The following is a 13,116-nucleotide window of genomic DNA, read 5'->3' on the forward strand; positions in this document are numbered from 1 at the left end:
ATCCTCTATAGAAAAGAGATAATAATGCTGCCTGCCTGACAGGACTGCTGCAAACATTAAACGAGATCATATTTATGTAAATAAACAGGGTTCCATGGTATGCACTCACTGAATGCTTCCTTCCACACAGCACCAGAGTTCCTCTTTCTTATGTAACTGTAACCTTCCTGAGAACGTGCAACTTTTTTGAGAATACCATTTATTTCTTAACTTCTCTGTGATTTTTCCACTATTCTGTTCATCTTTTACTCCCAGAGCCTGGCACACTGCCTGGAACATAGGTGAGCTTCAGTAGAGAAAGTGAAAGTAAAAGTCGCTCAGTTGTGTCTGACTCTGTGACCCCAGTCCATGCAATTCTCCAGTTCAGAACACTGGAGGGAGTAGCCTTTCCCTTCTCCAGGGGGTCTTCCCAGGGATCAAACCCAGGTCTCCCTCATTGCAGGCAGATTCTTTAGCAACTGAGCCATAGGGAAGCCCCGAGCTTCAGTAAATATTAGCCAAATGAGTTTTGGTCCACCCATGATTGAGATGTTTTAGGGCAGGAGTGCTTCTACTAAGGGCTTCCTAGATGGCTCAGTGGTAAAGAATCCACCTGCCAATGCAGAAGATGCAGGAGACTTGGGTTCTATTCCTGGGTTGGGAAAATCCCCTGGAGGAGGAAACGGCAACCCACTCCAGTATTCTTGCTTGGAGAATTCCATGGGTAGAGGAGCCTGGTGGGCTATAGTCTATATGATGGCAAAGAGCTGGACACGACTGAGCGACTGAGCACATGCTTTTATTAAAATTAGCTGGTAGAAGTGCCCTGGGGCATATTTTCTTACTGGTAGGTTTAAAACGCCCTATGCCCCTTTCACAAAAGGGTGACCCTTCTTAGCTTCCTTCCCAACAACTGAGGAGAGCCCAGTGGAATTTTCCAGTCTGGAGACTTTAGGGAGCTACTGATATTTTTATACCATATGATATTAAAAATAATTGTACATGTGCCCAGAAACCTTTTAAGGCTTGCATTCCATCATCAAACTTTATTTGGTTTCAGAAACTTAATAAATAAGTAACAACCCTGTCGCTGTTCTTTAAATAAAAATTAGAGATCTCCAGTTAATAGCAGCAAAACAGAAACATCAGGCATGCTTAATAGGGTGGTGGAAGTGTGTCCTGTCTCACCCAGGAGCCAGGCAATAAGTGGGCACTGTGTCAAGGTTCCAGAGAAGGGACACAGACATGTGACTAGATGACAGCTTACTAAATGTTACCCAGCAAAGGCCACTCAGAGAAGTTGCATGTCACCAACCACTGTTTTCCTTCTCTGCTATAGCCTGATGTAAACTGTGCATGCCTTGCAAAGTTAGATTGTGGTTTGCATAAAAGTTTTAAGGTTTTCGTGCCATAAACAATTCAGCAGTTCAGGAAATGAAGCTGAATAAATGCTTTTTTTTTAAGTATTAGAGAATGAACTTCAGCGGGGAGGGGAGAATAGGGGAAAGAGATACTTAGGGAGTTTGGGTCCAAGGTGCTATATTTAAAATGAATAACTAACAAGGTCCTACTGTTTAGCACAGGAAACTCTGCTCAATGTTATGTGGCAGCCTGGATGGGAGGGAGGTTCGGGGGAGAATGGATACATGTATATATATGACTGAGTCCCTTTGTTGTCCACCTGAAACTATCACAATATTGTTGATTGGCTGTACTCCAATATAAAATCAAAAGCTTAAAAAAGTATCAATAACATAAGTAAAGCGAACACTGTGCTTAAGGTTTTTAAACACTCTTGTGGACCCTAGCTATACATTTCTCACTCAAGAGAGCATATATGCCCTTAAAGTGGTTATCATTGTCATCTCTGCTCCTGTTCACTTTTTTTCCCTCTCTTCCCTTGTGTTAAAGGGGAACAGTGTTGCTCCTCTGATGTGTTATAGGTGAGGTAAGTGTGAGACAGGGAGCCAGACAGCTTGTACTTACTGCTCACTTGGAAGTGAAGAGTTTCTCGACATCGCCTTGGGTGACAAGTCATAGTCGCTGTCTGATCTGTACAGAAAGGACTCTCTGCGCTGGCTGTGCCCGGGAAAGGTGGCATGAAGAACCAGCCCAGAAGAGGAGCTGGCCTGGGGGTCCAGTGGGCTCCGACCTGGGGAAGGGCCATTTTCCACATCAAAGCTTAAAGAGAAAGAAAAAAAACGTAGTCACATGAGAACCAGGAAGAAGGGCAGCTGACATACACGCATGGAGAACCACGCGCCGGGCACTTTACACAGCATTTCACAAGTCACCGAAAGTTTTGCATCTCCAAACAGCTCTGAGTTGCAGTCATCCTCATTCTCTTTTATACAAAAAGTCATCTAATCCTCTATTCTATATAAAGGGAACAGTCCACAGACGTTTAGTCATTAGCAAAGAGTGGAGCCAGGATTTGACCCCCAGCACAAAGTCGCACGGCCTTTCGGCGGCACGAGTAACTTGAACAAATTCATAAAATGAACTGGTAATAAGCGACTCCAGATACAGCATCTAACACAACTCTAAGTGCCAGACACTCAACTATCACTTGAATGAGTCTTCTTAGCTGGGAGACTTCTTTCTGCCATAAATAAATATCACAGTCTCATTAAAGAGACAAGGTGCATATTTCTGAATGTTTTTAGGAACAAAGTGCTATTCTGAAAACATCCACTGGCTGATTAAACGGGAGGCCCAGTCTGCGACTTACCATTCACACTCAAGTTTAAGCACAGAAAATGACTTAATTAATCTAATAATGCCAAATAAGCCTTCAGGGCAGCAGAGCTTTCTTTCTGGAGGAGAGAGGATGCGGCTACTGACTCAAGCGGAAGAGGATCGTTGAGATTTCTGGTCAGTCTCCCTCACTCTGGAATGGTACGCTCAAGTCCAGATTTATTTGAACCAATTCTGAGCAATGACCACACAGGCGGAAGCGGTAGACATTTTCTCTATTTTCTCTCTCCCAGTCCTGGTATTACCTTAGGTACCCTGTCTTCCCCATGCTTTCCACCATCCTCTATGTATTTTTCCTGCATGCATAACCTCAGACTGGCAGTAACCCTCTTGCCTAGCATTTCTCTAGATCATACACTGCTCTTCAGCTCCAGCTCTGCAGAAAGGTGTTGGAGAAGTTACAGGATGCTCTCTTTTCCAGGCTGGACCACAGTAGTGGGCTTACCTCATATTCATCCAGCTGCCATGATTTACTTCTACATTTGTGATTCTTTTCTGTTCACTAGTTCTTACAGCCTGTGCTCTTGTGGTGGATGTTTTTAGTTTACAGATGGCTTTCTCACTTATTATTTCATTTACAATCTTTATCATGACCCTGTGAACTCCACAGTATGACTCCACTCTACATTTGCGGGAGATGAGGCTTCGAGAGATTTAAATGCCTGCACAAAGGCACAGGCTAGTATATACGCAAGGAGAATTGGAAAATCCAAGCTTTCAACTCAGTCTTCTACAACCTCAGACTTCTGTGAGCACAGAACTCTTGAATGGCTTTCTGGGTAGGGTGAGATTTCCTTTCAGTCTCTACATTCAGACAAAAGTTGTGCTTGGTATGTAGAGAGTCAGTTGTATTATGAGCAACCCTGGCCGTTATCTGGAGTGAAGGCCGGAGAGGCAGCAAACTATGCTGAAGCTGTAGGTTTCACTGAAACAGGGGAAGAAGAAACGAGAGAACCCGGGGTTATAATGCTTCCCCAGAGACCATTCCGAGAAGCTGCTTTTAGCCAACCAGCAGCCTCTAGGTGTCTGATAAGAAGCAGCAAGTGAGAATCTCCCATGAAGAGGACAAGGAAGAGCCGTAACAATCCAATATATGCATTCGGGCTTTCATGGTCCTGCAGACGGATTTTCACAGCAGGCTCATGGTCTGGGATGGGACGGTCTTTCAGACTCTGCAGGCAAGCAGGCAGGTGGGCAATCACTCACACATTTCAGCCTGTTTGCCAGCCTGCCCGGAGGTAAAGCTATGTTGTAAGGCAAATATATTGCAGCAAGTGAAAATATAATGTAAGCTGACTTACAAATTTCCCTTGGGTGAGATCTATACTACTCATTGAGCAAAATAAAGAGCTGCTTTGTGGATAAGGACGTCTTTGTGCCACCTGGAGCCTGCAGTATGACTAGGTCTTGACGTCGGCTCTGAACTCTTCTTTAAGACAAAGAGGGCAGGCTCTTAATAGGTAAAGATGGGGCTACATAAAGCTTAAGAGTGGGCATAAGCTTGGAACTTTTATGAGTAACCATGAGGTAATTCATTTGGTCTCTGTCTATATATCCTTAATGGGTATTAAAACACTGAAATACTTTGGTAACAGCTTGCAGCCAGCCCCTGCCCCCAGACCCTCCAGGAGCTGCTGGACCTCCTGGTTATCCAATAACTAAAGGGTTGATGTCTGGAACAGCAGGGGGCCTCCAGCTTCAGCACGGTGGCCTGTGTCCATTTAATTGGTCAGTGTCCATGTGGTACCAGTCATTAAATATTATGAATGTCACTTCTGTGTATATCTGTGCTAAACTCTTAGAAGACTTTCCAAGTGGGTATGCCTACCAAACTCTCAGAACTTTTTCCATTGAGGGTTTCCATCAGGGCTCGGTCTGCCCTCTTTCCTGCTGCAGGCATTCCTAGTGGGAAGAAATAAGCCCACACGTATTACCTTTTAAGTAGATGTCACAAAGCATGTGCCCCCCAATTTTTATATCTAGGAGGTTTGGTCCTGCCAGGTAAGCAGGGACTAGACCCACACATTAAAACTCTCTCCCTGTTGCTTCCCTTCGTTTTCTTTTTTCTTTCTTCTTTACCCTGTCTAAATTCATAGAAGAGCTTGCCAGAATTCAGAAGCCAAAGAAGAATTCCCTGGGGGCAAAGAAGCAGTTTCAGGGAGACAAACAGCCTTTCATATTCCCTGGGGCATGTTTCAAAGCAACCAACACAGATGTACAACTTAGGAACAAATATGAATCACCAACCAGACCCAGCCCCAGTCACAGCAAAATTAGCAGACAGACATCACAATGCATCCCACAGATCCAGGCTGGGAAGAGGGGTGTGGGCAAGGGCAAGATACAGGACAGACTTAACAAGCAAAGCAAATATACCACACAAACTGAAATACAATTAGGGGGAAAGCGGAATCTGAAATATCGGAAACAAACGTACAAAAGGGTAATTATTTATTTAGGGTTTGTTGCCTCTGCCTTAATCAGCACCCATATTTCACCTTTGCGTGCGTGCTAAGTCACTTCAGTCATATCCAACTTTTTGTGACTCTATGGACTGTAGCCCACCAGGCTCCTCTGTCCATGGGATTCTCTGGGCAAGAATACAGGAGTGGGTTGCCAGGCCCTCCTCAAGGGGATCTACCTGACCCAGGGATCGAACCTGAATTTCTTACATCTCCTGCATTGGCAGGCAGGTTCTTTACCACTGACACCACCAGGGAAGCCATATTTCACCGTTAAGCTGCATTATATTAAAAAATATTATCATAAAAGTAACTAAGGATATGCTATAAAATGTAAACAACAGAGAAAAAACATTATCAGTTTAATATTTTCTTTCTGAGTATTAATATTTTTCCTGCAGGCTTAAATCATGATTTTTTTCACAAGTTTTTTTTTTTTTTCTTCACACACTGCACTGTTTCCAGAATCATCATTTTCCATGCCTATGGAACTTAATGGTTCACCAAAAAGTTGTTCCAAACCTCTTGAGGCATTTTCCCTATTGTAGGCCATTAATTTACAATTTTAAATAACATGATCATTGATATCTTTGAGCTTACAAGTATTTCAATATTTGGATGAGTTCACTGAGAAGTTTCAGATAGATTGAGAGGATGTCATGGACATGAGTATTTGACGGTACCTGCCCATCTCCAGCATATGGACTGAAATAGTATGAAAAGCAACCTTTTCCCAAGGATCAGAAACAAGCTCCCCACCACCAGTCCTGCCCTCTGACGTCCAGGATTCTGTATCCTGCCGTCCCACATGATTCTGCATGCTTTGGCAGATCACCCTGGACTGAATCAATCACTTGTTATCTAAGACCTAATATTTTAACAACTTTTTCCTGCTTTGATTCTAGAGGTCTCAGCTTCCCAAAGCAGTGGTGGTAGTGGGTGATGCTGCATGTGGGAGGTGGTGCTCCCAATAACTGGAATGCCCTTCTCCCCACTGTTTCCAATAAGTCACTACTTCAAATTCAGCTCATATCACTTCCTCCAGTAAATATTTTCTAACATTGCAGCTACCACTTTGGTCTAGATACATGCTCCTTCTCTGTGCTCCACTAGATGCCTTTATAGTAATACATGATCACAATACTTATGATCTCTATTTAATTCTCCCTTTATTTAACCATCCTCTTATCTAGCTGCTATCCGATAGATTCTTAACCCCAAAAGAGAAGGAACCCAATACTACTCACTTTTGTATCCCGGGCCTCTGGATTTGTTGTTTTTGTTTACTCGCTAAGATGTATCTAACACTTAGCGACCCCATGAACACATTTCACCCGGCTTCTCTGTCCATGGGATTTTCCAGGCAAGAATACTGGAGTGGGTTGCCATTTCCTCCTCCAGGGAATCTTCTTGACTCAGGAATTGAACCCATGTCTCCTGCATTGACAGGCGGATTCTTTTGCACTCATCTCACACGCTAGCAAAGTAATGCTCAAAATTCTCCAAGCGAGGCTTCAACAGTACAGGAACCAAGAACTTCCAGATGTTCAAGCTGGATTTAGAAAAGGCAGAGGAACCAGGAATCAAATGCCAACATCTGTTGGGTCATAGAAAAAGCAAGGGAGTTCTAGAAAAATGTCTACTTCTGCTTTATTGACTATGCCAAAGCCTTTGACTGTATGGATCACAACAAACTATGGAAAATTCTTAAAGAGATGGGAATACCAGACCACCTGACCTGCCTCCTGAGAAATCTGTGTGCAGGTCAAGAAGCAACAGCTAGAACTGAACATGGAACAACAGACTGGTTCCAAATTGAGAAAAGAATATGTCAAGGCTGTATGTTGTCACCCTGTTTATTTAACTTATATGCAGAGTACATCATGTGAAATGCTGGGCTGGATGAAGCACAAACTGGAATCAAGATTGCTGGGAGAAACATAAATAACTTCAGATATGCAGATGACACCACCCTTATGGCAGAAATCAAAGAGGAACTAAAGAGCCTCTTGATGAAAGTGAAGGAGAGTGAAAAAGCTGGCTGAAAACTCAACATTCAGAAAACTAAGATCATGGCATCTGTTTCCATCACTTCATGGCAAATAGATGGGGAAACAATGGAAATAGTGGCAGACTATTTTGGGGGGGGCTTCAAAATCACTGCAGATGGTGACTGAAGCCGTAAAATTAAAAGATGCTTACTCCCTGGAAGAAAAGCTATGACTAACCTAGAGAGCATATTAAAAACAGAGACATTACTTTGCTGACAAAGGTCTGTCTAGTCAAAGCTAAGCTTTTTCCAGTAGTCACGTATGGAAGTGAGAGCTGGACCATAAAGAAAGCTGAGTGCCAGAGAATTGATGCTTTTGAACTGTGGTGTTGGTGAAGACTCTTGAGAGTCCCTTGGACTGCAAGGAGATCAAACCAGTCAATCTTAAAGGAAATGAGTCCTGAATATTCATTGGAAGGACTGATGCTGAAGCTGAAGCTCCAATATGTTGTTCACCTGATGAGAAGAATTGACTCACTGGAAAAGACCCTGATAATGGGAAAGACTGAAGGCAGGAGGAGAAGGGGAAGACAGAGGATGAGATGGTGGATGGCATTACCGACTGGATGGACATGAGTTTGAGCAAGCTCTGGGAGTTGGTGATGGACAGGGGAACCTGATGTGCTGCAGTCCATGGGGTTTGCAAATAGCTGGACACGACTGAGCAACTGAACTGAGCCAAGGCATCTGGATTAGAGCCTTATAAATAGCAGGTCTTTAAAAATGCTGGCTGAACCAGCGAAAGAATACTGCAATTCACTGTGAAATGTTTCTCATGTACCTTCCCTCTTCCTGCCTCCCTACCCTCAATCTCAATTCCCACTGGCAGGTGTTTCTGCTGTTTCCTTCAAATGAGTCTATGCAGGTGCGGCATTACCTTATTTGATAAGTTTTGTGAGACAATGACCTAAAAGTAAAAATAAAAAAAAAATAAAAAGCTCTGTTCTCCCTGAACAAAACAAGTTTATACAGAAAAATCACTGGCTTAGATGTTTGAGACGGTGATAGCTTTATGACAAACCCCCATGATGAGAAAAGTCTTCCTATACCAGCTTCTGTCTGCCATCTTCTCATCTCTTTCTTTTTAATAAAATCAGGAACCTTCTCTGCCCCTCTTTCTCCCCTAATGGATTCCATTCCCTGGGAGTCCACGCAAAGTCAGCCCTGCACTGGTGCTAACAGGGAGCCAGCAGGTGGCAGAAGACAGCTACAGCTTCCCCAGCCTCCAACCAGAGAAGGTGGGGCAGCTTGCCAGTCTCCAAGGGAGAAATAGGACTAAAGCCTTATTCATAAGCCTGGGAGGAAAAATCGGGGATAAGGAACAGAAGCACAAGGTGTACATGAAACCTTTTATTACACCAAGAGAAGCTGTACTTTCAAGAATTCAAGTTAAGCCAGGTGGTTGCAGAATTGCCTGCAATTGTCCCCAGGGTGGTTGTTTCTAGATCCTTAATTACCTGTGCATACCCCAATTTCTGTAACAAAGAGTCTTGAAGCAACATCCTAGGAATCATTCATTTCTGAATCAGAGGAGACTTTTCTTTGACAACTCATTCCTTCTCTAGGTAATACATCATCGAATTTTCACAACTCTTTGCTGATTTTCCTCCCCTCATTTCCAAAAGGAGAAAACAGAAGGCTCCAAAATGTGAAACTTCATTTGAAAAGTTCCCAAATGTGGCCTCTTTTAATTACATCCTGTCAACTGCACTCAGGGCGCTCTGTTCCGTGTCCCCAAAGACCCTTTCTGATCCCAGAACCTACCACACTGGATTGGATTTCTCTGTTTACTTATCTCTTTCACTCCACTAGACTGTGACCTTGAAGCAGGGACTAAGCCTTATTCATTTTGTATTCCTAGGGCTTAGAATTGAGTTTCATGCCAGAAGGCATCCTACAAACATTTATTGAACGAATACATCTCACCAGTTTTTATCTCTTATCTGACAAAAAGCCATTTCTATTTGGATTAAAACCTCCAGCAGGTAAAGACCTTAGAGGAGTCCCCAGATGGAATCGAGAGGGTCCACTTTCCCCAACCTCCCTGCAGTGTGTCAGGAATTCCACGCCAAGAGTTGCAGCTTTGGAGAACTTTTTTGTGCATCATAAGATATATGTTTGGCTATTGTGTATGTTTGGATGTGTGTGTTTGGGGTAGTGGTATATTCTTGAAAAATGCGGTGTTTCTTTAAAGTTCTCTTGGAAAATATTTCCCTCAGTTATACTCAGAAACTAACACCTTCTAATGCTTGCTTATCACTTTAATAAAATATACCATTCCCTTATATACTTAGATTAGCTATCACCTCAATGTGCTATCTGGTCCCTATGGATGGGGAAGCTACAGAGGGGCATGCATTTTGCCCACAGTGACAGTGACCCACCTTTATAGAATTAATTTGCAAGCTGCAGTGAGTCCTAATTTCAAATGAAGGACTTAACTGTGCAAAATCACAGCCAGCACGAGGCAGAGCCCATGTCTCTGCTGAAAGCAGGCAGATCTCTGGCCATAGTTACAGCAGAATGTCCCAGTCTTGCCCTAAAAATCCAGTTCTGAAGTCTCGACTTCCCTCCCTTAGAGTAGTAAAGAGAACTATTCTGTTCAACTCATCCGAATTGCAAAAGCAGCTTAGCTTGGCTTTCTTTTTCTCCTAGGACCTTTGAAAATTACATCCACTGCAATACTCCAAATCTACTCTCCCTACAGAGAGGTTTAGACAGAGGGAGCAGAGTAGTGCCAAAGAGCCCTGGGATTCTGGAGCCCTGACTTCCAGTTCCTGCTCTGAGGAAAAATAACTTGACGTGAAACAGGGACTCTCTGTATGCGCCCCTACACCCACGCCTTAGTCTTTCCCCCACTGAAATGAATGAAGACATGAATCCATAGAGGATCTCTAAGATGTGTCTGAGATCAAATATCTTACGTGCATGCTTGTGTGTTAAGTCACTTCAGTTGTGTCTGACTCTTTGCAACCCTCTGTACTATAGCCTCCAGGCTCCTCTGTCCATGGGATTCTCCAGGCAAGAATACCGGAATGGGTTGCCATACCCTCTTCCAGGGGATCTTCCCAACCCAGGGATTGAACCTGTGTCTCTCATGTCTCCTAAATTGGCAGGTGGGTTCTTCACCCCTAGCGCCACCTAAACATATCTTACAGAGATTTTCAAAATGGGAGAAATATTGGTTCTCAAGTGTGATTTAATGTGGTTTTATATTGTTGTGATAATTCATTCACTCAACAAATATTCATGAAGCAAGAAGTTGTTCGAAACCTGAGAATTCAACAATGTGTAAGACAGACAAGGTTCTTGTGGGGAGGGATGGACAATAAATAAGTCAAATGTGATAATTTCAGAGAGTGATAAAAGCTATGAAGAAGATAAAGCATAATAGCATGGCAGACACAGGTATGGAGAAGAATGTTTCTGGTTTGGGTGTCAGCAGGCCCACTCTACACAGCTGCATAGACTGTCTATACTGGGCACACCTTCCACCTTCCTCAGATGATGTCCTTTGAGTTGAAACCAGACAGAGGTAGTAACAAACTGTGTTACTGGGTTTTTTCCCAATCTCCATTTACACACCCTTTTAAACTAAAAAAATTGGATCAAATGATATTTGGGCTTAAATATGGAGACATTTAGTAAGACAGTGATATAATTTTCCTTTTCCCTGAGTTCAGTTAGTTGTTCCATTGTCTCATACGGCTATCTCTGCATTGATATCTATCTACTGATGTATCTCTCCACTAGCACTTGTCCAGCAGAATTTTTAGCAATCTTATCTGCCCACAAAGGGCTGTGAAACTCAGAGACACAGAACCTCTTTTTCATATTATTTATTCCATTGCTAAGGGTCATGCCTATCAGAAGTACTTAGCAAATGTCTAATGAATAAACAAAATGAAGGAATGAATGGTTTGAAACCAAGTATCTTATTCTAACTCCTCTTTGATGCCCTCCACAGACTGCACAGATGTACTTTTCCAAAAAAAGCAAATGTACATGGTGTGGGCATGTGGAGTCATCTCCTGCCCTCTGCTGTGATCACCCTGAAAAGAAGAAGGAGGAGTTTGGTACCAAATACCACCTGCAAAGAAGGCTGTAATACTTTCCATAAAGCACCGAGCCCAGTGTGTTATTCAGTCATGCGTGATTCTTTGCGACCCCGTGGACTGTAGCCCTCCAGGCTCCTCTGTCCATGGAATTCTCCAGGCAAGGATACTGGAGTGTGTAGTCGTTTCCTTCTCCAGGGCATCTTCCTAACCCAGGGATCAAACCTGGGTCTCCTGCATTGCAGGTGGACTCTTTACGGTCTGAAACACCAAGGAAGCCTGAGAAAAAGGCAAATGATCCTGCTTGTCAATTATCATCCTCATTCCTTGATGTTGATGGTGTTAGGGATGGAAATGACATGAATATTCCTCTTGATGTTCCTTTGGCTGAGGACTCTATGTTGCAAGTTCATTTATTTGTTGTTTGAGATCCTTTCTCAGTTTGTTAACATTTCACTAAAGAAATGCATCAATTAAAAAGTAATACCAATGCCTAATTTTTCTAATGAGATTATGAAATGAGGGTCATTTAAAAATATTTGTTTCAAATGCTTAGGACCATATTTTAATGATCCTTTAGTAACTTCACACTGTGCTATTCCTATATGATTTGATGTACAAGAAAACTAGTACCAAATATAAACAGACCTACCTCACAATTATAAGAAAATTATTTCTAACATGCTTACAAAGTGATCTGCCTGTCTCTTTCCAGGTAAAAAATAATTTTCAGAAATAAAAATGTTATAAAGTATATGTTTCTCTATGTTTCCTAATTAGGGCTAAAATCTGGCAAACTCACTCTCAAACTTCTATCCACTAATACTTTCCAAGACAGAATAACAGTAAAGGCAGTGATTCTCAGGAAAGGTAGGGGTTTCCCAGATGAGAAGAATTCTCATTCTTCTGTGAGGGAATGTGTTTTGTATGTCGACTTTATAAAGCAGTGGTGTGGGAGGGTGGAGACTTACCATAAGGTTGAGAACTTACTTCTTTCTGTTGCTACTGACCTAGTTGCACTTAGGATGTAAAATTTACCTTACCAGCTCAATATTTCTCAGTCTATATTCACTACTTTTCCTAAAAGGTTATCGTAAAAGATATTCAAATGGTGTCTTAACAAGATATAAATACTCTCATTTATAAGTTTGGTAGCCCTGACAATTATAAACCCAATTATTAATGAAATAAGACATTTATTAAGAAATACAGTGCCAGCTTCCAGTAGTTCAAAGGCAAGTGAAATCACCGTTGAGAGAAATGAGATTGATTTAGGAAAGCCATTTTTTACTCAACCAGTGATGGCTTCAAGAAACTGTTGCTTTCTTTTATAAATTCTCACATACCATCTGGAAACCAGTTACAGAATTCTGCTTGAAATCTATAGCTAAAATATTGTAGGTAAATGGTCATTTGGTATGCTTGTATACACTCCAGTAATGGGGGACATGTTAATCCCATGAGATACTGATTTTCACTTTTTCAAATTGTATTGATTTTATTATTTAAAACTTGGGCCAGAAAACTTGAATTTATCTTAATCTTTAGATTAAACCTCCTCCATCCATTTACCTAGTCTTCTTCATTGTGGTAAATGAAGCCACCATCTATTCAGCTGAATCATCTTTCCTCAACACCCCTTCTTCTTTTTCTGTTGATCAATAAGTCCTATCCTTCCTTCCTCAAAACTGTACACTCTATCTCTGCTGCTACCACTGTTTTAGGGCATTAAAATCTCACTTGAACTAGCGTAGCCACCCTATGAATCTCCTTGCTAAAACCCTCCCTTCATCCTCCAACACTTTCTCCACAC

General features: G+C 42.2%; 1 protein-coding gene across 4 annotated transcripts in view; it reads right to left on the reverse strand.

Moving 5' to 3' along the window:
- The window catches only part of PDE4B (phosphodiesterase 4B), a 636,924-nt gene that overhangs the window by 148,059 nt on the left and 475,749 nt on the right, over positions 1 to 13,116 (reverse strand). For all 4 annotated transcript variants that reach the window (XM_020877728.2, XM_020877731.2, XM_070468014.1 and 1 more), the window contains one exon: positions 1,966 to 2,160. In XM_020877728.2, the coding sequence (XP_020733387.2) occupies positions 1,966 to 2,160 (195 nt within the window). The remainder of the gene's footprint in view (positions 1 to 1,965; positions 2,161 to 13,116) is intronic.

The sequence above is a fragment of the Odocoileus virginianus genome, chromosome 5, assembly GCF_023699985.2.
Source record: "Odocoileus virginianus isolate 20LAN1187 ecotype Illinois chromosome 5, Ovbor_1.2, whole genome shotgun sequence".
NCBI classification, from domain to species: domain Eukaryota; kingdom Metazoa; phylum Chordata; class Mammalia; order Artiodactyla; family Cervidae; genus Odocoileus; species Odocoileus virginianus.